This window comes from Schistocerca gregaria, chromosome 1, assembly GCF_023897955.1.
Source record: "Schistocerca gregaria isolate iqSchGreg1 chromosome 1, iqSchGreg1.2, whole genome shotgun sequence".
In the NCBI taxonomy this organism is placed as follows: Eukaryota; Metazoa; Arthropoda; class Insecta; order Orthoptera; family Acrididae; genus Schistocerca; species Schistocerca gregaria.
This window is the reverse complement of record NC_064920.1, coordinates 802,716,455-802,743,601: the sequence shown is the minus strand read 5'-3', so window position 1 is coordinate 802,743,601 and position 27,147 is coordinate 802,716,455. Positions and strand designations below refer to the sequence as shown.

The following is a 27,147-nucleotide window of genomic DNA, read 5'->3' as shown; positions in this document are numbered from 1 at the left end:
GACAGTTCATTTGTCGAAGGGGAATTCTGGTAATAGATCTATGTCTTACTGAATGTTTCACAGTCGATGATGAAATTTTTGTGTCCCACTATGAATGAGTTGCTGTATTGTCTTAATACAATTAATCGTGTCCTGCGAGTTAATACCACGGTTATACAGAAAGTACGTTTTTTTACAGCAGTAAACAGAGTAAAAACATATCATCTGGAAAGCATCACTGGAACAGATCCAGCAGTAGCTAAGATATTTCTCATTACCTTGGTATCAACTTTCGGATTCTAGTTCCATACCAGTCTGCTTACTGGGATTGGAACTATAGTGTGACAACCTCTCCAGTTTTGGTTAAATGTTCCGGACAGTAACTTCTTCAGATGTACAGTAGATGTAATCGGAGGGAATAACGACAGAACTGTAGAATGCAGCGACAAACGGTTCCCAGTGGAACGCCTGTTGCAAATTTGACGTGCAGAGAGCAGTTATGTGGCTGAGTGGATCAGAACACCACAACATAGTAAACTCTACTATTTTTTTCTGAATGGTGCTTTAACAGAACCTGCAACAGGATATTTCCAAGCAAGCGGTACTCTGTTCTGTAATCTTAAAGCAACGGTTCTCCTTCACGCAGTGCTCCTCCTGCTACTCAAGCCAGTCGTGGACGAGGGATGACCACCCAGAGATTCTTCATCACAGACACTTTCACAATTTTCGTAAAACTGCATTCACCGTCAACACATTATCTGTTTTTCTTGCTCATGACGCCTGTCCTATTCATCAGAGCCGACGGTGACTGTCAAGCAGCGCTTCGTTCTGCGTTCTCGCAAACTTTGTCACATACCAATTACTCGACTCCGCAACAGATAGCACTAATGTACATTCATTCAACGATACTTGACTCTGGGGTAGCCGGTTCGAATCCTGATATTGGAAGAAAATTTCATCGCCACTTTTGGCCAAGAGAGCTGGGGGCTTTTTGTTGCTGGTCACCAGACTTCGCATCAGTATCCTGGGCTACACGCGAAACCTCTCCTATGTGTCTCACGCAGCACGGGTGCTCTGCACTGTTGATTGTGGTTAGACCGTCAGGTGGTGACACCACACTCGGCAGTTTCCTTGGTTTATATTCAAGAGGAACAGGCTTTCTGACAGTACCGGGTCTCACCGTCCCGATTCCCTGATCGCCATCAGCAACGTACGGACTCCCTGAAGCTACACAAGCAGTCATCACACTCATTTACGCTCAACACGGACATTATCTGGACAGCGCTTGCAGATCTAGATGATAGAGGTCCGCTTGTGGTGTTCGCAGCGGCAGTGGTGGACCAGCCGGTGACGCCGCGGCCGCCGTCGTGCACGCCGTCGCCGTGCGGGCCGAACGCGCAGTGCCAGATGGTGGGCGGGGTGCCCGCGTGCTCGTGCCTGCCCGACTACCGCGGCTCGCCGCCCAACTGCCGGCCCGAGTGCGTGCTCAGCTCCGAGTGCCCCAGCCAGCTGGCGTGCGTGCGCCTGCGCTGCCAGGACCCGTGCCCCGGCTCGTGCGGCCACGGCGCCGAGTGCAGGGTCCAGAACCACGTGCCCGTCTGCACCTGCGGGCCAGGACTCACCGGTGACCCCTTCTCGCGGTGCGACCCCATCCCGGTCACGCCCAGCACCGAGGCCACCGTCACCGACCCGTGCAGTCCGTCGCCTTGCGGTCCTAACGCCATCTGCAGCGGCCAGGGGGAGTGCACCTGCCTGCCTGACTACCAGGTACGTTCGAGATCCACCCTCGGTTATAGAAGTGTGACTTTTCAGGCTTTCCCGACGGACCTGTTGCAAACACAGTTCTCGGGTTCGCCGCCGGATTATATTGCGCAAATCCCACAATATTTCGTCTATACAACTGATCGACATCATCAGGTGGTGGTAAATGTTGTTCTCACGACTAGAAGACGCGACTAAGGTAATCCCGCGGCGGCGGAGAAATTTTATCAGGCGAGGAGAAGGCAACACGCGTGAGCGGGAAGACGCTCGCAGTTGGAGGAATGCAGCTCCAAGTAAACTGAGAGCTTCTTCCCGCGCACGCGTATGCCTGCTCCTCGCCCGATAAATTTCGGCCCCGGCATGTGATTATCAGCAGTCGGGTCTTTTAGCAGTAAGAACAGCATTTACCACCACCTGAAAGTGTCGAACAGTTGTATCGACGAAATATTTTGGGGTTATACACAACATGATCTGGCGGCATATCCGAGAAGTGTACTTGCAATTATAAAAGTGTTATTCAAGCAGTCTGTTAGATACTGAATAGGACGAACTGTTTCAGTTTACTTGGATCCACAATATCACAGTATTTCAGAGCAGCAACAGTTGGCGCCTGGACTGGCGATTTCGGCATGTGCGCCATTTTCAGAGTATAAATTAACACGAGGCGTGTGAATGTATATTCTTTATTGTTTACCCTTACATAGATGAAGTGAAACATACGGATATGTGTGCACACTAGGACGATATCCTCCTAATAGTAAAGAAAAGGATGTTTCAAAGTCTTTGCATTAAAGGTCTAGGAGTGATAGATCACGTCGTGGGGAACGACTTTTGTTAGAAACAAAATGTTCGCTGACGGATAGCGATAACTCTAGGCGTCCTGTAGTCGATTTCACGAAGTTCCTCAGAGCCGTTTAGGCGAGTACGTAGCTGGTTCCTCAACCCCTAAATACATTAAGTCAATACGCGGGAACAAATTGAACCTAATTCACACAAACTGCAGATGGATGGAGTACACAAGATTCTTCCTCAACGATTAGGTTAATGTGATATTGATGAAGGACTAAATTTCATCGAGAGAGATACCGGAACGGTATATATCAATAAATTTTACCTCATAGTCTCAGTTGCATAGGTCATAAATGATGACTAGCCTCGATCATTCAATAATCATATTCAGAACTGCAAATTAAGCTAAAATAACAATAGGCACTTATTTATGTAGATAAATAGATGTCCGCAGCTCAGAGCCATTTGAACCATTTTTTTTTTGTTGAGATAAATAAATGGACAAAAATTTACATAAATCCGATACTTTAATTTTACTGAATAGTCATAAAAACTTTTAAAAAATAAACACTCAGCCAGGAGTTATAAGAACGTCTGCTACACCAGCCTGAAACTCTTTGTGGCATCTTCTGATCGTGCACAACATATTACAAAAGCCAATTCGTATTGCACTGATATTTATTTCACGAATGTTGGGAGTAGAATTAGGGAGAGGGTGCGCGGGGAGGGGGGGGGGGGCAAGACGCAAGTATGGACCATGGACCATTAAGTTGTTAAAATAAATTTCATTCAAAGGACATTATTAACATTAACAATAAAAGTAAAAACACCTGGTTTTGATGAGCATATGTGATATTCATAATTAGGACATCTTGTGCATAAAGTAAAAGAATCGTTATCAAACTGTTGAATATGCATTATTTTTAAAAAAATTGACTACTCAGTAAAAATAATAATTTCGAATTTCTGTTAATGTTTTCTCATTTTAATTTGACCTGTGTATAAAAAAGTGTTGTAGAACGATAAGTGTTTATATGTATGTAAACATGTTTACTTAAAATGCGCTTCAAAAAGCTTGCATCCACCAATGGGAACAGACCTCAATTAACCAAGATCAGGAAAAATAATAGATTTAGACTGTCAAAACATCTGGAGATGTGCCACCGGGGTCCGAAATGGGTCGTGCATTGAAAGAAAATCACGGTTGTGACTGAAGGCGGTTGTTATTTTCTTCTCCTTTTGCCTTCCTACTTAAATAAGCACTTATTTACATTGGGTTAATATATGTGAGTGAGGGGAGTGTTGCTGAGGAGCACCTGATGCAGGGCAACCCGTACGAGGAGTGCCGGCCGGAGTGCGTGACGAACGGCGAGTGCCCGCGCGACAAGGCGTGCCTGCGCAGCAAGTGCCGCGACCCGTGCGTCGGCACCTGTGGCCAGAACGCGCGCTGCGACGTCGTCAACCACATCCCCGTCTGCGCCTGCCTCGACGGCTACACCGGCGACCCTTTCACCAACTGCAGAATCGCCCTCACAGGTGAGTACCCCCACCATCCTGGTCTACTACTGGCTTTCAGCCGTTTTACTCTGTTCCGTCATTATTACCCCAAAGAACTCTACCAACATATTACAAGAAATCATATTGACGTTCAATAGAGATATGAAGATTCGATAGATGTTTTACACAAAACCAAGAACATGATTTTTCGGAACAAGAATTGCACCCAAGTAAAGCTGAAAAGTCAATTTTTGAACAAAACGTAGTGAGAAAGTGCCATGGGCAACAAGATAAACCGAGAAAAGCGACAATTTATATACGTCAAGAAAGACAACAGTATGTACAGGGTGATTAGAAACAGTCTGAAAAATTTGCAAGGATTCTGCAGGAGAGTTTCGCTGCCAAATAACTGCTAAAAAAATTTTTGATACGTTGCGCCGTTTCCGTGGTATGTAGCATCGAAGTTAGCCAGTCAGATCGTCACTCGCACAAATTCGAGCAGTCTCCCAGAAACAGTGTCACCGAACGTGTACTTTGTTTGGTTTCCTCAAACCGAACAACGTAGCTTTCGCTCGCCTAGCTTAAAATTTATCATTTCCGAAAACTATACGCTTGAAGTGGTAATTTGAAAATGTGGTTAACACAGAGGGGCACAGATGCCTGTGCATTACCGCTTTTTAGCGCGTTCAAGTGCTCGAATTGAGCGCGCAATGACCTGGTTGGCTAACTTCAATGCCAAATAACTAGGAAACGGCAACATATCGAATTTTCTTTCTGACAATTATTTCTTAGTTCAGCCTCCCCCGCAAAACCCTTACAAGCTTTTCAGACTGTTTCTGACCACCCTGTATAGTAAAAGACGTCAGTTGCAAACTGTCCTTTTTTGGGAAATTTTCAATATTTATCCTATGTGTATATCGAGCCAGCCTAAACAAATACTGCTCAACAGGTCTTTCATGCGTATCTCAGTACAAACGTAAAATTTCGTTCGCTTTCTTGTTGCAAAAGAGGTTTTTTATAGTGGAAATTTGACGACACGATGTTAGCAGGGACAGTTAAACACGACTGTTAAACACAGTGCTCCAACAGCGACTCAGTTAGACTGGCGCATGGGCCGTCTTTTGTGACGTCACATTCCGCATTGTGTCTATGCTGCCGCCATCTGCCATGGAACAGCGTCACTCAGTCGTTGCTGGCTATTCTTGTGTGTGTGTGTGTGTGTGTGTGAGTGTGTGTGTGTGTGTGTGTGTGTGTGTGTGTGTGTGAGTGAGAGAGAGAGAGATGGTATGCAGGCGGGGGAGAAGAGGTGTTTACAATCCTTCCGGGTACAGACGATAGTGAAATGTGTGAATAGAAGCTGTAGAAGCTGCTTGTTAGTAAAAATCTTTAGTTAAGTGTGTGGCTGAAGTGTTCTCTTTGTCGAATGAATAATAAAAATTGACGTCTTTTGCACACTAGTTGTTGCACCCATTTTGATTTATGTCTCTTCGACCATCAACAAGTGTTATTTGAAAAGTGCTACCATCCCATCTTATCGACGCCGCTAGATGGACCAGACTATTCAAGGGGTCGACTGTTCTCACCGAACTAAAAGGTACTCGTTCGAGTATCGCTTCGTCCTACCTGCAGCAAGCTGCGCACGTGTTGAAGTTAGAGGTGCCTTTTGTTGCAGAGAAACCGCCGTCTCCGATTGACAAGTGCAGGCCGTCGCCTTGCGGGCCCAACAGCCAGTGCCGCGAGTCGGACGGTCACGCCGTGTGCTCCTGCCTGTCTGGCTACGTGGGCGCGCCGCCTTCCTGCAGGCCCGAATGCGTCGTCAGCGCCGAGTGTCCGCAAACGCGCGCCTGCGTCAACAAGAAGTGCACCGACCCCTGCCTCGGCTCCTGCGGCCTGGGAGCGCGCTGCGAGGTCATCAACCACAGCCCCATCTGCTCCTGCCGACCTGGCCAGACTGGCGATCCGTTCCGCAGCTGCCAGGACCTACCACGTGAGTGGTTACATCCAGCACCAGGCTGTAATAACATTTCAAGACTTCCTCACTGTGTCAAGCTTTGCTCTTCCTCTCTTAACACATCTTGAACAGCACTGAATTCAAATTTAAATGGCACCCGTCGATACGACTCTAGTTCTGAAGTTTTTGTATACGTTGCTAGAAGCTGCAAGGCAGCAGTGCTACCTGTTTTCGTAGTTCCTTTGCTGACAATCCGTTACTGCTATCAGGTGCGTGAGGTACGAAATACGTCTGCTAAAGTCGGATCTGACGGATGAAACAATTTTTCGTGGGCTTTTCAGCTCCTGAACACGTTGGAGACTTTATTGATGCCACTAATGCGACGATTTTGTTTTCTAGATTCTGTTCCCAGTACTATCAGGGAGATTTCTTTGGTGACAGGACTGGAAACTGTTCCTTGATGCCAATTTGAAGGAGGAGCAGAGGTCCAGTTTCAAAAGCCGAAATCAACGATCAGGACTAGGATGTGTTCTTTATGTGTTTCCACTACTATCCACCTTAAGAAAAAGTTGAAGCAACATTTAGTTAACATCGTCAGATCCGCTGCACTTTCGAAGCATGTTAACAATGTGAAAATAGTATTTCACAAATGTCTTACCCACTACCCTTCTACTTCGCTCTCGGACATAAGCGACTACAATGGGGCAGAGTGAGTGACAAACAAATGGTGCGCGTGAAAGTTTAAAATCTGTGATTTCGGAAGGTCATAACTGCTTACTGGCAGAATTATGGCCCAAATGTTCTCCGGTATCGATTGCCGGGGCCATGTGTTGCTTGTGCGTTTTTTTCTTCAAAAAATATGAGATCAAGTTGGTGATGTTTCCTTGCAAGTAGCAAGTAGCCCCATCACAGATATTGCGGGCCTTTTGCCCAGTTTAGGCAGCAAGTACGGAACTCATCTGCAGTTTCGGTAGTAAATCATTCAGTTGATTACCGTTTTATAGAGCAGTGTAATAAGCCAATATAGTATCAGAACAGTGAGCTTAGAGTGTCCGTTTGTAGTAAGACATTTCGCGTCAAAATTACCATTTGGACAGTCTAAAATGTCTCTCGGTAGACAGAAAACGGGAGTGGTTTAGTCGATAGGAATATAAATTTTTTGATCGGTTTTGAATACTTTACCGTTGCTGCTAAAAGTAGCTAGCAGACATATTAGTCTTTAAACCGACAAACATGGCAGGAGACACGCTTATTTCAAACTAAGTTACATATAACGTTAATTCTGCATGTCACTTATTTTCGTTGATGCAGACCCAGTGAACACAATGTAGTCTTCTACGTAGCGTTGGCAATGACCAGAAGGGAGTCAGTATCAATCGACGACATTCAATTTTTGTCGATTCAGGTATACCCAGCAGCCACTTCAATGAGCGTCTTCTCTGTAGTACCATTTCTCTTTTTTCAATGTAGTGTAGCGAGAATTTCTCTGGCAAGCCTTCACGGTTTTAGGGGAAAAAAGTTCCATAGTTAGTCTCGTTTTAATTTATTTATCTTTTGTCCTTGCTGCAAATTTCTGAATCGTAGCTCCATTTTCAAGCAACCATTCCTACCGTCAGGAATAGGAATATAGTTTTATCACACAATGTAGGCTTTCATGGCTGGTGCTGATTTCACTTAAAACTTTCGGGCTTAAAGGCCGTGGTCTGTGCATGAAGTTTTCTCTTAACGTTTCACCTACGACTATGGGAGACATCTTCAGAAGTAAAGTGTTACCGCTTTACCTCTGTAGAGGTCCCTCACAGTAGGAGGTGAAAAGTTCGGGGAAAGTTTGATGCAACGATCACGGCCTGTCAGCCTGGAAATTTTAAAGTGAATACAATTTTAGTTTGGCTCTGACCAGTGGTGATGCCGGGGCCCAGCCTAACGGCTCGACTCAATGGAAGAAATTATTTTTTTAAATGCAGCTAAGGCTCCAAAACTAGTAGCAAAGACGAAAGATAAATGAAATTTTTAAAAAAAGGGTATCTGTGGAACTTTTATTTCCTGCAAAACAAATATTTTCACAGCTTCTGACCCGCCGCTAAAATTCTCCTTGAAAAGTAAGGCAGAAGATCATGAACACCAAATGTGACTGTTGCTCCGTCCGCAGCGCCGACGAAGGATGAGCCGGTGAGCCCGTGCGAGCCGTCGCCGTGCGGTCCGAACGCGCAGTGCCAGCCGGCTGGAGGCGTGCCGTCGTGCTCGTGCCTGGAAGGCTACGTCGGCTCTCCGCCCAACTGCCGGCCCGAGTGCGTTATCAGCCCCGACTGCCCGTCAAACCTGGCGTGCGTCAACGGCAAGTGCCGCGACCCTTGCCCCGGCTCCTGTGGCGTCAACGCGCAGTGCCAGATCATCAGCCACGCTGTCACCTGCATATGCGCCCCTGGCTACACCGGCGATCCCTTCGTGCAGTGCACGCCACACATACGTGAGTTGACATCTCAGTGAGCTCCCACTGCCTAAACGATACTATTATTATAATTTTATGCACACCACCACAGACCGACCCTTGTGAATCTACGATTACTTGTATGCCGTCGCAGAATCAATAGCATTCCAGTAAACATGGACCCGCAAACAAACCATTTACGAACTACTTGTTTTGCTAAGAGCTGCTATTCACGTCTTTAGAAGAAAGTGGGGCAAAACAGTGTAGATTATTTTCAGTGATCAGTAATTTCGCATACAGGTTATTCAGATCTCTTGTGTATTCAAGAAAATGATACTAGTCCGGTTTCAGCTTAAAATAAACCATCTCAACATTAAAATTATAACCTCATTAGTTACAAAATACCCGCTTTTTCTCCATCCCTGGAAAGAAAATGGGTTACCCATTTACATGAATGGAAAAAAGTTTTATTCTACTATAAAATGCAAGGTGGTTATCGTTGAATTGTAGCTACCCACGCACATGCAGTGTAGGCTGTAATTATTTCATACCAGCGAAACTTAGTAGATATACTAATGCGTTAACGTGGAACCGATTTACTTTGGAAAAAACTAGTTCCAGTTTTGGCCACGAGATGCTAGTGTAGCATTCTACAGCATCTTCAGCGTCTCCGGTGCTCATATTGGACGTATTAAGAAAGTGGCGGCTAATAATAAAATCAATATTATGCTAATTTTTCCAGTGTTAATCGGTTCCGCATCAACGCATTACAATGTATACCAAGCTGCGCTGCTGTACGATAATTACTGCCCACACTGGACCTCTGTGAGTAGCTGCACCCACCATATATGAAAACGTACAGAAATCTTTAAAAATACAATTTCCATAAATCTATTTTAAGTAGGAATTTTCGCAATATTACAGTAATATAGGAAAATTTCTCAATAACTGGTCCTAATAAAAAACAGAAACAAACTTATTAAGAACAGAAATCGCAAATGAAGTGCTTGTCTTCTTTCTCAGTAGTGGAACGTTGCTCATGAGTCCAGCCACGACAAGATAGACACTCGATCCATGCCTCCTTCGATAATGAGTCGAAATATAACCTATTACAAAATATGAATGCTTCATATGGGTCTCCTTCAACCAAGGAAGTCATAGAATCTTCTATAGTTTCATTTTAAATTTTTTTATTTTTTTTTTATTTTTATTTTTTATTTTTATTTTTTTTTTTTTTCTTAGCTGCTCTTGTCTTCCCAACTGTCATTTTCTGCTTCTGCTTCCTTATCACTCGGCCCTTGTCGATGAGTTTTTCGTTTCTTCTTTTCCTCGCTTTGCAAATATTTTTTAATATGGGGAGTAGTCAGTATTACTTTTCCTATCAGTAATTTTCTTTGCACTCTTTACCAAGTCAACCTTTAGAGGTCGCATTAAAATCTTTGGTGACAGAGAACGACGATGGCATACCAAACGTTACAGCAATCGCAGCCAATCTCTCCAGTGTCATATCTGAAGTCCCAGAAACAGTTACCAATTCATCTTACGGTTCTGGAAATTTTTCGGTTGTAGGGAATTGGGAAACCTTGTGAAACGTCCTCTTAGAAAAATTGTGCAAGACTGCGCTTAAACTGAAACACAATATTTTTAGCGCAACACAATCTGACTTCCAAAAATCCCTACGAAAGAATGGCCCTGACTAACATTAACCTATACGTTTCACAAATCACTTACCTCACAAAAATCTTCGTTACTCAAGCTACTGCAATACAGCGAGCGCACTACTGCCAGCTAAATAAAAGATTCAAACTACTGAAGGCACTAACTACTGATAGGCATAGTTAGCAAATGAAAGATTTTAATACAGAACAAACAATGTATTTACCTTTATAGTCATAATATATATATATAAGTTCATGACACAAATTCTTACAAATTTCAAAACTCCGCCATCTCTCTCACCACGTCCACCACTGCTGGCGGCTCACCTCCAACTGCGCAACGCTACGCGCTGTTAGCATCCAGCTGCCGCTGCCCAACACTACAATGGCAGACAACAATGCAAACCAGCCACAGACTGCACACGGCACAGCCAGTGATTTTTCATACAGAGCGCTACGTGGCGTTACCAATAAGAAAACCTAAACAGCCTACTTACACTTGTCTTGGAGCGTGTTGGTTTGAAGGAAGTGGTGTGTGTGTGTGTGTGTGTGTGTGTGTGTGTGTGTGTGTGTGTGTGTGTGTGTGTGTGTGTGTGTGTGTGTTTCTTTTTTGTTTTTGTTTTTCTCGGCCTTTGAGGCTCCCCTTGTGGTGTTTTGCTTTGTGTTTGGCGCGGTGTACTCCACTCGTTTTGCCCTGAACAAATCATAGCATTAGAAAGTTAGGATTCACATTACGACTATCATAAAAACATTGAAATACAATGAAAAATTTGCTTAATCGAAATTATTACTTATCTGTTTCTTATCAGGTACTGTTTCTTTTTAAAACTCTGCTCTTACAAGTTCCAACGCACAAAAAACGTTTAAAAAGTTTGGGAAGAAAAGGAACAGGCGTCCGCTAATGACGATTATCTGCAATTCCCCGAAATATCGGCTGTTAGTGGTTTCCAATGGTATCAGTGCAATGGTACCACAGATCCGGAGGTACCCCGTTTGACCTGCGTATCTGGTCTAACCCCAGTCTTCCCTGTGGAATATTGTCGAAGTTAGTAAAAATGTGATTGAAATGTAAGCTCTTCCATTCAGTCTCCGTTTAATTAGACTCAAGTATCAATTCCAGAAAATGGAAGATCCCAAATTATGGAATACTTATGTTTTAAGGACGGGGGAAAGTACTGAGTTTCTGTTAGGCAGTTGAATCCGTCGAGTGTCAGTGACTGCTCACATGACGATGAGTGTATATTGCAGCCGCCGAGGAGACGCGCAACCCGTGCGAGCCGTCGCCGTGCGGCACGAACGCGGTGTGCAGCCAGCGGAACGGCGCGGGCTCGTGCGCCTGCCTGCCCGACTACCAGGGCAACCCGTACGAGGCGTGCCGGCCCGAGTGCGTGCTCAGCTCCGACTGCCCCACGGACCGCGCCTGCCAGAGGAACCGCTGCGAGGACCCCTGCCCGGGCGTGTGCGGCCTCAACGCGCAGTGCTCCGTCATCAATCATATCCCCACCTGCACCTGCCTGCCCGGCTACGAGGGCGACCCCTTCGCCACCTGCACACGGACGCCGCCGGCAGGTAAGCAAAAACGACGCACTGTTTCACAAATTCGGCGGTCATCTTGTAGAGCTTCTAGTAGGCTCGCTACAGATATTGTTTTGAAGAGAGAGAGAGAGGGGGGGGGGGAGGGGGGTACAGCTGAGAGAACGCAACCTATAAAACAAGCGTTTATATTTTCTGTCTGCGGTCATTTATCACGAAGGGGCTGAGCTGAGGATACCTGCACAAGATGAAGGCAGATTGTCGCGTTGTCAAGGAGACTATTGTAGACAGTGCAAAAGCTCAAATTCGAGAAGAGTGGGGAGTTAAAACTGACTGTGCTCTTTCAGGCATCCATCCCAGCAGTCACATGATTTAGGGAAATCACAGCACAGCTAAATCTTCATGGGCCTCTCGAATATGAGTCCAAAGCGTTACCACTGCGCCACCTCGCTCGATGCACCTGCATTCAAAGCCTACTATGATTCACATGGCATATCGGGAATGAAATGGTTTCACACTAAACTAAAAGGTCAGCATAGTTTATTACGGCGATAAGGGATGCAAATAGTTAATACTATCTCAGCTTTTTTCTGTCTCCAACATCTGGCAAAAACAAGTTGGCCGCCCGGATTGGCCGAGCGGTTCTTGGCGCTTCAGTCTTCAGGTTCGAATCCTGCCTCGGGCATGGATGTGTGTGATGTCCTTAGGTTAGTTAGGTTTAAGTAGTTCTAAATTCTAGGGGACTGATGACCTCAGATGTTAAGTCTCATAGTGCTCAGAGCCATTTGAACCAAAAACAAGTTGCAGAAATGAATATTCTGAGAAGAAGAGAGCAAAACAGATAAGAAATGAAAGAGACACAATTAAGTCAATCAAGAATAATTAAACATTCTAACGTCAATCGTGAAGATACACAGGGTGTTCCGAAACTATTCATTCAAATTTATACAGGAGGTAGAGAACATCATAACAAATACATTTCGGTAAGCAACATATGGTCTTTGAAGTCATCCTGCAATGTAAGGAAACATTTTGTTAGTGGTGCAGTTGTAAGCTGTTGTGTCAGTGTCACTGACTGAGAATGTGTTCCGTCTCAGAGGCTTAGTAGCTGGAGTTGTGTTTGGCAGTGACGACGCCGCAGACAGTTCGAGAACCTTGTCAGCCGTCGCCGTGCGGTCCCAACAGTCAGTGCCGCGCGGTCGGCGGCCAGGCTGTGTGCTCGTGCCAGCAGGGCTACAGCGGTGCGCCGCCCAACTGCCGGCCCGAGTGCGTCGTCAACGCCGAGTGCCAGCAGACGCGCGCCTGCCACCGCTTCAAGTGCGCGGACCCCTGCCCGGGCACGTGCGGCCTCGAGGCGCGCTGCCAAGTCATCAACCACAACCCCATCTGCTCCTGCCCGCCCGGCTACACGGGCGACCCGTTCGCGCGCTGCTACCGCCAGCCGGCCGAGCCGGTGCAGCAGACCACTCCCGTCGACCCGTGCAGGCCTTCACCGTGCGGGCCCAACGCAGACTGCCAGCCACAGGTACGCACTTTCCGCTGTCACTGCTGCTCATTCTTTTAGAATGTGGAAACGTCTTTGCTACAGTGCTGTTTGCGACTTTCCCCACGTCACGTCGGATAGCGTTGAATAATATCCTAGCCTCACAAGTTAACTTACCTGACTAGTTTGAATTATTTTTGCTTCATCTGACTACTAAGACACATATGCGGTAGGGATATTCACGTTTTACATACACGTCCACATTTCCTCCAGTTCATCTACCTCCAAAGCCTTAGGATGTTTGAAGCATTCGCAGCAAGTTCTGGGAGAATAAGAAGGCAATGAACAACAGCGGATCGGAGAAGTGAGTGTGTGAGACAGCTTTTCCCAAATATCTGATGTAGCTTTTGGATCAAATACTCAGTTGTCTGTTGAAACAAGTTCTCTTTGATTTTGTCAACGCATGCTAGATTTACATGTCTGTGAATTGCTAGGAAGAACGTAATTGTCTCTCTACGCGTTCCAACTTAGTGTCTGAGCCGTTGGTCTTGGTGACTACATCACCACAGTTTATGGAACAAAAAGATAGCATGGTAGGCAATAACCCGTTTAAATGCACGTAATGGTAGAGTTTGAAATATTCTGTATTTCCATATAAGCAGCCATTGCAGGACTTTCCACATTCAAATTGTGAACATCTTTTGGGATAAAGTAGAAAACGTAGCTTTTATTGCCGCTTTAGCTTTGGCATATTGCCAAACAGGTAAGACAGCATTCCGTTTACCTACAGGGAGACCGTCCTTCGTGTTCCTGCCGACCTGGCTACATCGGAGTGCCTCCCTCGTGTCGACCGGAGTGTGTAGTCAACACAGACTGTGCACCAACGAAGGCCTGTGTGGCTGAGAAGTGTCGCGACCCTTGCTCCGGCTCGTGCGGCTTCGGCGCCGAGTGTCGCGTGCAGAACCACATCCCTACCTGCACCTGCCCTGCCGGTATGACTGGTGACCCGTTCGTCACGTGCACGCAGCTCGTGGGTAAGTACTACGGCAGCAATGTTTCCGGCTCGCAAGCAGAAGATTTCCCTTGTCACTTAACAAACGATGTTGCAATGTACCCTACACCTACCAAAGAATAATGCGTATTATTAAACATAGCGTCCGTCTGAGTCAACCGAGAAGTAATGAACATTTACATTCCAGATGCCTTCTCAGAATTTCTCATTATGTTCGTGTTGGTTTAGAATTGGCTTAATTTGAGTACAAAGAGTAAACGGAGGAGAGATCTTAATCACGTGGCACATATGAACTCTCTGAAGGCAGAATTTGGGTCGCTCGACTTAGGTATGATAACCTCGTAGGATTTTGAGGTGAGTCAAATCATATCTGAGTCTAATAATCATGCTGATTACGACAGAGGCAAATGCAAAAAAACACAGCTTTCACTCAGTGTAAAATATTTAGCACGAAATAATGTTCGTTCTTCTTCTGTGTGAGAAGTTTTAGCTGGTAATTGTTAAATGCCCTAATCAATTACGTGTTTGCTTTCAGTGTTCCGACGAATGATATCAGACGTTAGCGCAGTAAGAGTGGAATCCTACACTTCTTCTTCAGATATAAATCTTAAACCTGTAAACTGTTGATTAAAGAAATCAGAACCATCACGGAACAGGACCCTATTCTCTCGAGTAATACTCTTGCAACATGAAGAGTCATTGTAAAAGAACTGAATATATTTTAAGCTATTCTGTAGTCTCGCTAATGTGGCAATTTGATAGAATAAATATTATTACAATAAATTAGTAGTTTTATGTTGGCTTTTGGCAGCCAAACTCAGATTTATTTCATCCAGTAACAACATAATCCTATTAACTATGGCAACGTGGGCCGGCTGCGGTGGTCCAGCGGTTAAGGCGCTCAGTCCGGAACCGCGCGACTGCTACGGTCGCAGGTTCGAATCCTGCCTCGGGCATGGATGTGTGTGATGTCCTTAGGTTAGTTAGGTTTAAGTAGTTCTAAGTTCTAGGGGACTGATGACCACAGATGTTAAGTCCCATAGTGCTCAGAGCCATTTGAACCATTTTATAGCAACGTGGAGACAGTTTTGGTATTGGAACAGGATATAATCAACAAATACGTCTCGGTGCACGTCACAATGCCTCGCACTTACCCGTGCTAAGGACATCCGGTCAGAAGCGCTAAGGGCATTTTTTGCGTGTTGCAGTGGAGAAGCCGCCGCCAGAAGACCCGTGCAACCCGTCGCCGTGCGGCCCCGGCGCGCGATGCGACGACGGCAGCTGCAGCTGCCCGCCCGAGTACCAGGGCGACCCCTACTCTGCCACCGGCTGCCGGCCCGAGTGCACCACCAACAACGACTGCCCGCGCAACCGCGCCTGCACCAACTTCCGCTGCGTCGACCCGTGCACCGGCACCTGCGGCCAGGGCGCGCGCTGCGACGTCGTCAACCACATCCCTACCTGCTCCTGCCCGGAGGGAACGTCTGGCGACCCCTTCACTCTCTGCAGAACTGTACAGGCTGTCGGTACGTGAATTCTCATACTTTTACCAATACAGCGGAGTAAAAAAAAAACTATAACATAAAGCCATAAGTGTGTTGACTAACGATTACCATTTTTTAATCCAACAAGTCTTCTTTTTCACAAACAAAAAGCCTTTCTGCTGATGGACGAGTTTTCTTTTGTGTACAAAATGCCACAAAACGATGCCGACGAATTTCAAGGAGCTGTAGAGGCGGCCTTGAGCACCAGATTGCGCTTGGTGGCAAACATCATACACCGGCTCAAAAGCTCGTCGCAGTTATAGGTGCCAAGGCCTGCCGCAAAGCCAACCCTTCACCCTCAAACGTGAGTTTCTACGCTGACATGAGTAAGGTGAGAAGCCCCTAAAGTGTAGTTGCGAGATTTGAGGACGTCTAGACGCCACCTAACCTCCCGACTGCTATATGGCACATTGAGAGAGAGGTTCTGCTAGCGGCCTGCCAGAGTACAAACTCACGTTTGGTGCCGAAGGGGTGTTGCCCCATAAAACTGGAGCCCTCTGTACAGCCATTGTATAATAGTTTCGGACGTGGGTTCCTATACTCGTTTTGTTCCCTCTACAGCTCTTAGAAGTTTGTCTGTATCGATACGATACAGAAGTGCCTGTAGTCTTAAGGAATACGATTCTATGTTACTTCCGAAGGAACACTGCATCGTACTTCTTCGCAACATGTCAAAATGTCCGTGCCCTGTGCGGAAATTTCGTAACTCGTACGAGTGCATCTTCTGACACATGAACGACGACGTCTGGAAGTTTGGATCTAACAGTGAGTCGTGCACGGATAACCAAACTGATTAAGACCCGTAAAGTGGGAAACCTGTGTTCGAGTCCCTGTACGGCATAAATTTTCATTGTCGTCATTCCATTACACAGTTGATGTTTGCCCGTATTCGCAACTGCGAATACATTTCATGTATCTGTCGGTATAGTTTTGTGACATAATGTATGCCGTTAGATTTCATTTCTCTGTTGTTTCTAAAGGCTGGTGAAATCAATCCAAACAGAGGCTGCAATAGCGCGTATCGTAAGACGTTTGTTACAAACGGGACATGTCGTTTACGTTCTCTTTACAAACAAAATTCTGTCTTCTAAACTGAAACTGTGTATGTCCAATTCGTAAATCAGCCTCAAAATAGCCTGGTAACACACCTAATTCGACGATTTTTAATGATGGTGAAAGGAAAACACGAAGAATAATTTGCGTTTCCAGGAGTAAGTGAAAATATTCCTGTGCCGCATCGTGCAGCCTTATGGTATAGAACTTTCCTCCGTAGAGGTTGAGGTGCAAAACATTTTAGTTAAAAACTATTCGATCACTTAGAAGGTCATAAAATAAAGACCATCTAGTTTTGAAAACTATTCATATATTAGTTACTATATATTAATCACCTAATGTCTTGTCAGGCCTCCAAAGGAATTATATAACTGAGTTTGTCTCATCTATTTTTGCTGTTCTGGCTGCAAAAGAAGGAGCATAATTCCTGTACCTCGGTGATTTATACATTACGAAAACAGTTTGGGGCTTACAATATGAGCCGCTGCTCACTCTTTGCCCACGTGTAAATGGAGTTCGTATGTTCTTACTGAATCAAAAGCTATATGAGGTGAAACCATTAGGTGTCTTACGCTTTGTACAGGGTGTCTCACCTAAGAGTCATCAGGGGCATTTTCTTTGGTATTTCAGCAGATTTTTGCAAATTTGTTTTTGAAGTCTATATCTCGAGTCAACCCAGACAAATACTGGTGATCACGTCATTGTCCACGGAAAGCAGCGGTTTGTTTCCAGCAGTCTCAGATTAGTCTAGTACGATATTTGTTTCATCGATATGTATTGACAGGGACAGTAATACACGACGATTAACCAGACTCCAACAGCGACTGAGCAGCGCTACTACATGGCGGCAGCAGTCAGCGCGGGGCAAGATGGTGCTTTCACCACTGGACTACTTGTTATTCTCCGTGTTTTACTGTCCCTGTTAACTTATACTGAAAAAACAAATATCCCACTAGACTAGTTTGAGACTGTTCTGTCGAATAAGCCCGTAAATTTCTACTTTAAAAATGATTTTGTTTGTAACTGGAAACAAGACGATGCTTTCTGTCGACAATGGGCGTCACATGAAAGACGAGATGACCAGTGTTTTTTTGCGGGGGGTGGGGGGTTGGGGGGGGGGGGGGCTGATTCGAGCCATAGACTGCAAAAGACTGCCGAAACGTCAGAGACAGTGAGCCTGACTAGTCTTAGGAGGGACACCCGGTTTACTGGTGTCGATTGCCCTCTCACAGTTTGTCATCATCCTTCTCCTATGCGACTAACGTCATGTTCATTATACTTCACGGTTACTCTATTGTAGAGAATAAGACGCATTACAATTTTTTTATGATACTCGTCTATTTTAACACGTTCACATCAAGTTTTGGATCTTTCTTTAAAGTAGTGAATAGAACTCACACTCTGAGGTTTCCACAGAAACTTAATTATGTAATTAGATCCCGAGAATGGAGAATCTGGTCAAATTTTGTCTGTTCTCGATATTGACACTGGAAAGACATCAGTCCCAGGAATTGCAAGACAATAGAGAATCATTTCATTTTAAGTTTAAACGTTTTGGTGAAATTTCGTATTTGCTATTGTAACTTCTGATAAAAGGGGAGTCTTAACAGATGGAGAGACAGACAGTCGGATCGCAAGTGACAAAAAATATTTTTTTATCTAGTGACGTAATTACAAATTAACCCTTTTGGGACTTTTTCGTTACTTGTACTGTGAAACCTTGCTTCTTGCCAAATTTCGTAATTCCAGGTGAATGGGGAGTACCCGGTAGGTTCTGGTGAGAGAGTTTGCGAGTATCAAAACACGTAACATGAATAGTCGTATCTTTTGATTGCGTTGACTTAGAAGCTTAAATATTTTCAACTAGGTACATATACCGGTTCCTGAGAGAAAAGGGTTCGTAACAGCCGGAGAGAGAGAGAGACAGACAGACAGACGGACAGGTAAACGATACTGGTGAGGGTTTCGTTTCTACCGATTGAGGTTTAAACCCTAAAAACCTCCTTTTCCTTTGAACGAACGACACTTAGCTCGTCACAAGACACATAGCAAAGTTCTATTCCCTGACATTGTTTTCGCTATATACGGTACTGGGCAAGGTGACGCAACAGGTAACACAATGGAGTCGCATTCTGAAAGGTGGCTGCACAAATTCTCGTCCAGCCATCCAGATATACTACCGTGGTTTCCCTAAATCGCTTACAGCAAATGCTAAAACGATTCCTGTGAGAAGGTCATGGCTGATTTCCTTCCTCATCTTTCTAATTTCCGAGCATCTGTAGAAGAGGCTCTAATGACTTCGTCGTCGGCGGGACGCTAAAGCTCTAATGCCCACTTCTACCTTTTCGTAGATGATGCCCTCCCTTATTGACAGGCGTACTCTATCCTAAAACGTCATCCTACGCAAAGTAAACAACAATCGTAAGATTTATTGCGGCCGCAGTGTCGGTCGAAGGCGGTGGTAACGGACGTGGTGCGCTTGCAGAAGCTACGCGAGATCCGTGCCAGCCGTCGCCGTGCGGCCCCGGCGGGCTGTGCCGGGTGGTGGACGGCCACGCGGTGTGCTCGTGCCAGCCGGGCCTGGTGGGCGCGCCGCCCTCCTGCCGGCCCGAGTGCGTCGTCAGCGCCGAGTGCCAGCTCACGCAGGCCTGCCTCGCCACCAAGTGCGTCGACCCGTGCCCGGGCACCTGCGGCGTCAACGCGCGCTGCCAGGTCGTCAACCACAACCCCATCTGCTCCTGTGCACCGGGCTTCACCGGTGATCCCTTCTCCAGGTGCTTCCAGCAGCGAGGTGAGTACCTGCGTGCGTATCGCAACTCTGAGGCTGTGTTGTATCTAACCTCGGTGAAGCTCACGCCGTTCCAATAAAAACTCGGCTGCCACAGAAACGCCAGCTTTCTTGAATTTCATTGTTGATACAAGCATTTTCGAAAAGTCTGCTGGTCTTCCGATATGCAGTTAGGATTTACGAGACGAAATTATTAAATACGGGGTGAATCCCCTAAAATTGCGCCATAAATATTGCAGAAATGGAAGGTGCTATTGATGTGAGGCTTTCGTAGAAAGGATTGCCAGTCAGGGGCTCTTATTGTTAGCCAATCAACCGATTGTAATAATACTTAGGAAGTGTATTTCTTGTGCAGACAAACACTTTCTCTAAATAGAACACTGCCTGTTGACATTAACCTACGAAAAGCAGGATAAATTAAAACGTCAGTAGTATTTGTTGCAGAATTCTAGTGCAAGTCGTTTACGAAATATCGTATCCACAGCGACACTTGTCTATGGCATTCAAGCTGCGTAGTTGTTAGGTACGATGGTGTTACGTTTGCTTACAGTGTCCTTGTGTGTTCAGTGCGTGCTTTGCGACTTGCTATTTACTTAGTGTGTTACAGTCCAAACAGTACTACTTGACTTGACAACGGCATTTACCAATGCAGAAAAAAACGACATGCTCATAGTGTACGAACAGTATAGAAAGAATGCAGTTAGTTCTTGTACGGTGTGTGCCGCAATATATCCCAGTAGATGTCAAACATTTTGGCAATTATTTATCAACATCTTCAACGAGTTAGTGAAAGTGGAAGTGTAACACCTATACAACGTAACAGAAGGAAACAAGTGACGACATAAGAGGAGGAAATTAATGTTCTTGCTGCTGTTGCAGCTGATCCGCACGTTAAATCCCGCGCAATTACACGAGGAAGTGGCATGAGTCCGGCAAGCTTCCTACGCATTCTCGATCGACATAGGTTCCATTCATATCACCTCTCTCTCCAGCAAAAGCTGCATGGAAACGATTGTGAGAATGGAGTTAACTTCAATACACTAGCATTAAGACCGGGTACTACAGATGTATCATGTATCTTGTTTAGTGATGAAGCCATATTTACCAATCTCGGCCAGATAAATCGCACTATTCGTCTTTTGACAATCCTAGTTGTCATCGTCATGTGGGAACTTTTCAAAATACTATATCTCGTAAACGACTCGCGCTTGACCCTGCAACAAACGCCACTGACTTTCAATTTACCGTGCTTTTAGTTAATGTCAATAAGCATTGGTCCTTTTAAAGGAGGTGTGTATTTGCACATAAAATACACTTTCTAAATATTATTACAATCCGTTGATTGGCTAACAACACGAACCCCTATCAACTAATTCATTCTGTCAAAACCGTACATCAATAACAGTTTCCATTTCCGCAGTGTTTGCGGTGAAAGTTTTAGGTGGTTCATTATTTTTTATAATGTCCACATGTAAAGAAGTACAGTTGCAGAAACCTCTGTCACTCAAGATTTGCATTAGCGTCACAATTTAACACATCATTGTCTAATGTGGGCGAGTTGAGCTATTTTTCTCGACGTTGAAGAGACAAGAGAATTCAGCAATCTGAAAATGCAATAAATATGAATCACTGTTTTTTTTTTTTTTTTACTTTGGCTAGTATTACAGATCATAAATAATACACTGACAAATGGCTGGCCGAAGTGACATTTTGTAAGTCGTCAACGTCTCAATTTGTTAACATCCTCAGTCTCTTTCTATATTGTGCTAATCCTATCACCTCCATATAGGCAGGAACAGCCACAATCCGTTTTTCAATTTCTGCTTGTTATCTGACTACAAATTTTCTCCCTCTATTGTTCCTATCAAGTCAAGTGTTCCTGGTTGCTGTAATTCTGTCCCTCCTTTCATTTCCTTGTATGTTTAGGAACTTACCACTTGTGACGTATCTGTCCATTTAATTTTTAAAACTCTCCTGCGGCATCACAATTCAGATACTTACCCTGCTTCCTCTCTGTGTCACCCACAAACTGCAATAAGGGACAAAAGTACCACTGTCCCACAAATACTTTGAATTTCTGCCAGACTAATAAATTTGCTGACAAAACTGCAGCAGATGCGTCTCGTCTCCGTAGAGCTGTATCATTAATTGCTGATTTGTTTTCAGTTCCAGAGGACAAGCCGACAGTGCCGGAGAATCCCTGCTTGCCTTCGCCGTGCGGTCCGAACGCGCAATGCCAAGTCCGAGGGGCCGGCCCCGCTTGCACGTGTCTCGACGGTTACGTGGGCGCACCGCCCTCCTGTAGGCCCGAGTGTACCATCAATCCCGAGTGCCAAAGTAGGTTCGCGTGTATCAATCAGCGTTGCGCTGACCCGTGTCCGGGATCGTGCGGTTCGAATGCCGAGTGCCGCGTTGTGAATCACACGCCCGTCTGCAGCTGCGTCCCTGGATTCACCGGAGATCCCTTCACCGGATGCAGTCCTGCTCCACAAGGTAGGAAGCACACCTCTCTCTTATATCTACTAACTGCTTGTTGCATGCAAAGGTTGGCCGCTTGGTCTGCCAAACGGCCTTTGTACCTCCTTCCCGGATGAAATTCTACTGCTAAATGTTAGGTGACTCAAAATTCTCATCAGGATGCACTCTTACATCTAATTATTTCCGTCCACTGCCGTTACGCTCGCGTCCGCTAAAACAATCGTCAGCAACACAAGTGAGTGACCTTTTTAAAGAGAGAATGCAATTCTCACGCGACAGCTCTAGTTCTTACACACGAATAAATGTTTCCTAATATCCTCTTTCCACAGAAGGATTTGGTGCTAGTAACTTTATTACGATTAGGTAAAATATTACGAGTCACATTACCACTACAATTTTGAACGTCTGCTGCAAGAATTATCCAAAATCGCCATGTCTCGCAGTAAACTGAGAGAATCAAATGCCTGTTTACTTACTCATAGAGTATTCTGTTTAAAAAAGGAAAAGTAGTTGGAAAAACGTTATTATTTCCCCTAGAGCTCCAGTGTGTTCATTCCGAAAAATCTTTATCGAAATAAACTGAATGCAAGAGGATACAGAAAACGTCCCATACAGGGTCTCCCACGTAACGTACAAGCCTTTAAATTTTGAGAAACCGTTCAGAGATCAGAATAAGGTTGTCGATTGGAAGTAATTTAGAGAGGGGTAGTATGTTTTATGGTTAACGTTCGTAACGTTTTTCATTTAAAGTATTTAAATAATTAATGTTTTTCAAATACATTGATGCACATGTTCTTCTCAGTTACTTTAGGAGAATTTTGTGTGTAACCGTAGCTGATAAAGAATTTTTCTGGGTTTATCATTTCCATGGCTACTCTATATTGTTTTTGTTTTATTTATTTATATTTCTTCCTTTTCGACCAGTTTTTAGACCATAACTTGGCTGAGGCTACGGCGCGGAAACTAAAAAGAAGTATAAATAAATAAAATAAGCACACTAACGTCTATTTGTGAAAATGCTGTTTCCAGCAAAGTTCATCGATATGCCTCTGTGACGGCATGGTGAATGTGTCTGCGTGTCCACATAATTTTATCTCACATTTAACTTTTACGAAATCACTGGCTGCAAAAATTAACAAGCGTTGTACATTGTATGTGCATCTCTCCATTTAAATAAACGCATGTAGTTGTTTCAATTGCTCGGCAGACAAAAAAACGTTCCGGTGTGAACCACGTGGTAAAATATTTATTCCCGTATGTGCTATCACTCGTTTCAAACCTTATTTCGATATCCTGAACGGTTTTTCCAGTTTTAGAGTACTTAACGTTAAGAGACGACCTCGTATTTACAAGCAAAAAGAGGAAATATTACTTCCACATTAGTTTTAGTTTCTTTTTGAGTGAAATTAACTCACAGCAGTTTAATAATTTTAGTACTATGCTGAGTCCAGTTTCATTGAGGAGCCTACTGAAAAGAACAGAGTCACATACCACTTGGAAGTGTGCAATTTTCTAGAAGTTTGAGCATGTGCATCCTCGTATATGTGCATGAGCATTCTCGTGTCCTGGGCATGTCCCCAACAAATGAGTAATGCATGTTGCATGTTTTCTAGTTTTATTTGTGCGGCTATCTCTTTATTTATCACCGTATTTTCCAGAGTGAGATGCATCTTGCCTGAGTCTGAAAGCATGAAGATAACCAGTTCTCACAAATATCCTGAATCATTTTACGTACATTACATCTCTTCCGAACAAACGGAAGTTACTAACAACGTGCCAGGCTGAACGATATTCCCCAGCCATGAAAATCACTTACGTAGACAACAATAGACGTAACTTCTATTATCTCATTTTATCATAATATGGTAACAGAAAAATGTGCAGTGTATTAAATAAACTCAAATACATGATATTTAAAAAAGAGCAGAGAACGAAAACGAACAAGAAAGGCAATTTGAAACGGAGTCAAGACTAAACTTCGCGGCCGGCCGCTGTGGCCAAGCAGTTCTAGGCGCTTCAGTCCGGAACTGCGCTGCTTCTTCGGTCGAAGGTTCGAATCCTGCCCCTGGCATGGGTGTGTGTGATGTTCTTAGGTTAGTTAGGTTTAAGTAGTTCTACGTCTAGGGCACTGATGACCTCAGATGTTAAGTCCCATAGTGTTTAGAGCCATTTGAACCATAAACTTCGCGAAATTCACAAAATAGATGAATAACATGGACCTACCAGACTACAAAAAATGAGGGACTCTCCTCTAATAGTAATTTCAGGAGGGTAGAACTTAAACAGTAGAAACTCATAATACAGGGCTATTCAAAAAGAAGGAATAGATTTCAAACATTTACTGCTTCCAAATTACAAACGATAGAGACACAATTCCAACGTTTCTGGAAAGAGGAAAGTTCAAATTTTTATGCATTCAATGTGAGCACCATGTGTTACACGACAAATAGCAAAACGGTGGCTCATTTCCTGCCACACATGAAGAAGCTAGTCTCTCTTTATCGAATTCACAGCTTCAACAATGCCATGTCGCAGACTTTCGAGAGTGATAAGCATAAAAGCGGTCTTTAAAGTACCCTCAAAGATAAAAGTCACAAGGTGTGAGGACTGGAGACCTTGGAGGCCACCGGCAATGCTTATCTCCTCTTCCAATTCAACATCCTGGAAAGGTGTCAATTGTCATTCAGGTAACGTCGGACGTGCTTCGAGAAATTCTCATCGCTGATGGCCTCCCAAGTCTCCAGACTTCACACCTTGTGACTTTTATCTGTGGTGTTACGTAAAAGACCGCGTTTTTATCTCCCTCTGTGCTTGACACTCTTGATAGCCTGCGACATCGCACTGTTAAAGCTGTGAATTCGGTAAAGAGAGACCAGCTTCTTTTTGTGCGGCAGGAAATGAGCCATCGTTTTGATATTTATCGTGTAACACATGCTGCTCAAATTGAATGCATACAAATTTGAATTTTTCTCTTTCCAGGGTCTTTGGAATTTTGTAGTATGGAAGCAATAAATGTTTGAAATCTGGAGCAATAAATGTTTGAAATCTGTTCCATCTTTTTGAATAGCCCTGTATGTTGATAGCTGCTTTTGTGCCAGCACTCTTAGATCTACAGAAGTCGAAAACGCAATTAAGCCACTGACAGCCAAAACAACTTACACGTGAACAGCTCTTCGATATTCAGAGGCGATGCATTTATTGTGTATAATGAGGAATAAAAGGTTAATTTTTCAATGTTAATGATATTACGGAAACTAGGCCGAGAGCTCACTTAAGGAGGTTACGCTTGTACCCAATACTGTTCTATTATGTCAGCATACTGATTTTGCTGTAAACACTTGCGATTATTTTTTCCCTTCAGCTCAGGAGAGGTACTTGGCCAGGTAGGCAGCGGTAACCGCTAACGCTTTTGCATGTTGCATGTTGCATTGTATATAGCCTGTGTGTCTGTGAAATGAATGTGCACGTTGCATCCTTTTTTGACGTTGTCCACATCGGCGAGCATGCAAGGGGTCCCACCAAAGGTAAGTTATGAGACCCCCAACGTCATCTCGCCGATGGAATGCTAGCTCCGCCCATGTGCCCAGCAAACGGGTCTCTGCAAACATTTTATAGACATCTGTTCGTTCGTTGTGTGACTGCTTGCAAGGATAAACCGTTACTTCTGTGCCACGATTGTGTTTGGAGCAGTCTGGATATACTTACATATCGTAAATATAGTGTAACGTACGAATTCCATTATTGTCAATATAATTATTTTCTAACCGCGTTAGGATTTATCCTAAAGTGTTTATTTTGTCCAGATTGATTTCCTTTTACAGTTTTCATAACTTAGTCAGTGATCAAGCTGTTTATCGTCGCAATTACTTCGTCCATGCCTATATCTCACGTGACAATACTGGTATTATTTTCCACATACATTCATTAAATAATTTTCTCTACATTCCATAATTTTTCCCCTGCGTTGCAGTGCGGAACAAAGATCACTATGCAGTTGCAATAATGGTACCACAATTAAAAAGAAATACTGAGACTTATGTCAAACACAGATTACATTAAGTTTCTCAATGTGCGTGTTGATACGTCGTGTGAGGAAAATGCAGATGGGTACACTGGACTGATCTCTCACGATATACAACTTGGTCACTGAATTCTTTAAGCTGAAACTGTGTTAACATCAACTGATAAATAAGTGTACGTAGAATTTTCTTTGTTGCCACCCACTGTTTTAGGGTAACAGCCATAGAAAGATGGACACCTTGCACAAACTTCCATATTTTTTAGATACTAAACAGTTAAAAAAGATTGTGCCACTAATAAAGAATTAATTTTTCGCTTACCTCTCAGGTAGAAATGAGTCACTTGTAAAACCGAAAAAAAGAGGACAAAACGTCATTTCATTTTTTTTTTTTTGGAAGGAACATAAAAGAACGTGGGTGTTTGAGTAACTAATTTAAATTTTTCTCGAAGGTGGAGTAGTTAACGATAATACAACTAGGCAGAGACCTGTAGCACATGGCCGGAGCAAGAAGAGGAATCAGCGCATAAAAGTAAGCAAAAACTCTTTCCCTTTGGTCGCAGGATTCATTCCTGTCTGCTGCCATCGTTGAGTCTCCGAATCTGTCGAAAAACGTTTGCTTGGGTGGGGAAATTTGTCTTACAAAACATTAGCTGAAATTTTATTAATGATAAGACAGTCGTCTAGTCACACTGTTCGACTGTTTTCAGTTTCAACGTCGCACTGAAACATTGTTAACTGTCACTCGCAATGCCCGAAGCTGTACATTTAATGTACTGCGGCGATATGAAAAGTTGCTGTGTTACAGTGAGGCGCTGATACAGAGCCAACCGAAGAGATTTGATAACTAGTGATTTACCTGATGAAACTGAGTTCTTGGACAAAAGGAAGAAAACGATCTCCGTGAAATCTACGGGAACTAGAACGAATAGGTTCACTTTATGACGACACGAAATTAATGTGAATAATTTATTAATTACGTTCGTATCCCATTTTATTATTTCTGCGGGATTTCCCAGTAGCATTGAAATAATGACATCACACTGATCCTTTTGGGGTGAGGTTTTTGTTTACAGATGAAATTAACGACAAAGTCTTTTACTACTATATCTTCAATAGTGTACTGGAACCGTTTTCATCTGTAAATGAGAACCTAAGCATAAAAAACGAAGTAC

General features: G+C 44.1%; 1 protein-coding gene across 1 annotated transcript in view; it reads left to right on the top strand.

Annotated features, from left to right (window-relative positions):
* LOC126270278 (uncharacterized) overlaps positions 1-27,147 on the top strand; it is a 589,946-nt gene that overhangs the window by 386,446 nt on the left and 176,353 nt on the right. Inside the window, exons 86-95 of the mRNA XM_049974059.1 lie at positions 1,307-1,746; positions 3,855-4,065; positions 5,699-6,013; positions 8,127-8,444; positions 11,312-11,632; positions 12,724-13,121; positions 13,870-14,113; positions 15,300-15,617; positions 19,174-19,479; positions 21,643-21,969. Coding sequence (XP_049830016.1) covers positions 1,307-1,746; positions 3,855-4,065; positions 5,699-6,013; positions 8,127-8,444; positions 11,312-11,632; positions 12,724-13,121; positions 13,870-14,113; positions 15,300-15,617; positions 19,174-19,479; positions 21,643-21,969 — 3,198 coding nt within the window. The remainder of the gene's footprint in view (positions 1-1,306; positions 1,747-3,854; positions 4,066-5,698; positions 6,014-8,126; positions 8,445-11,311; positions 11,633-12,723; positions 13,122-13,869; positions 14,114-15,299; positions 15,618-19,173; positions 19,480-21,642; positions 21,970-27,147) is intronic.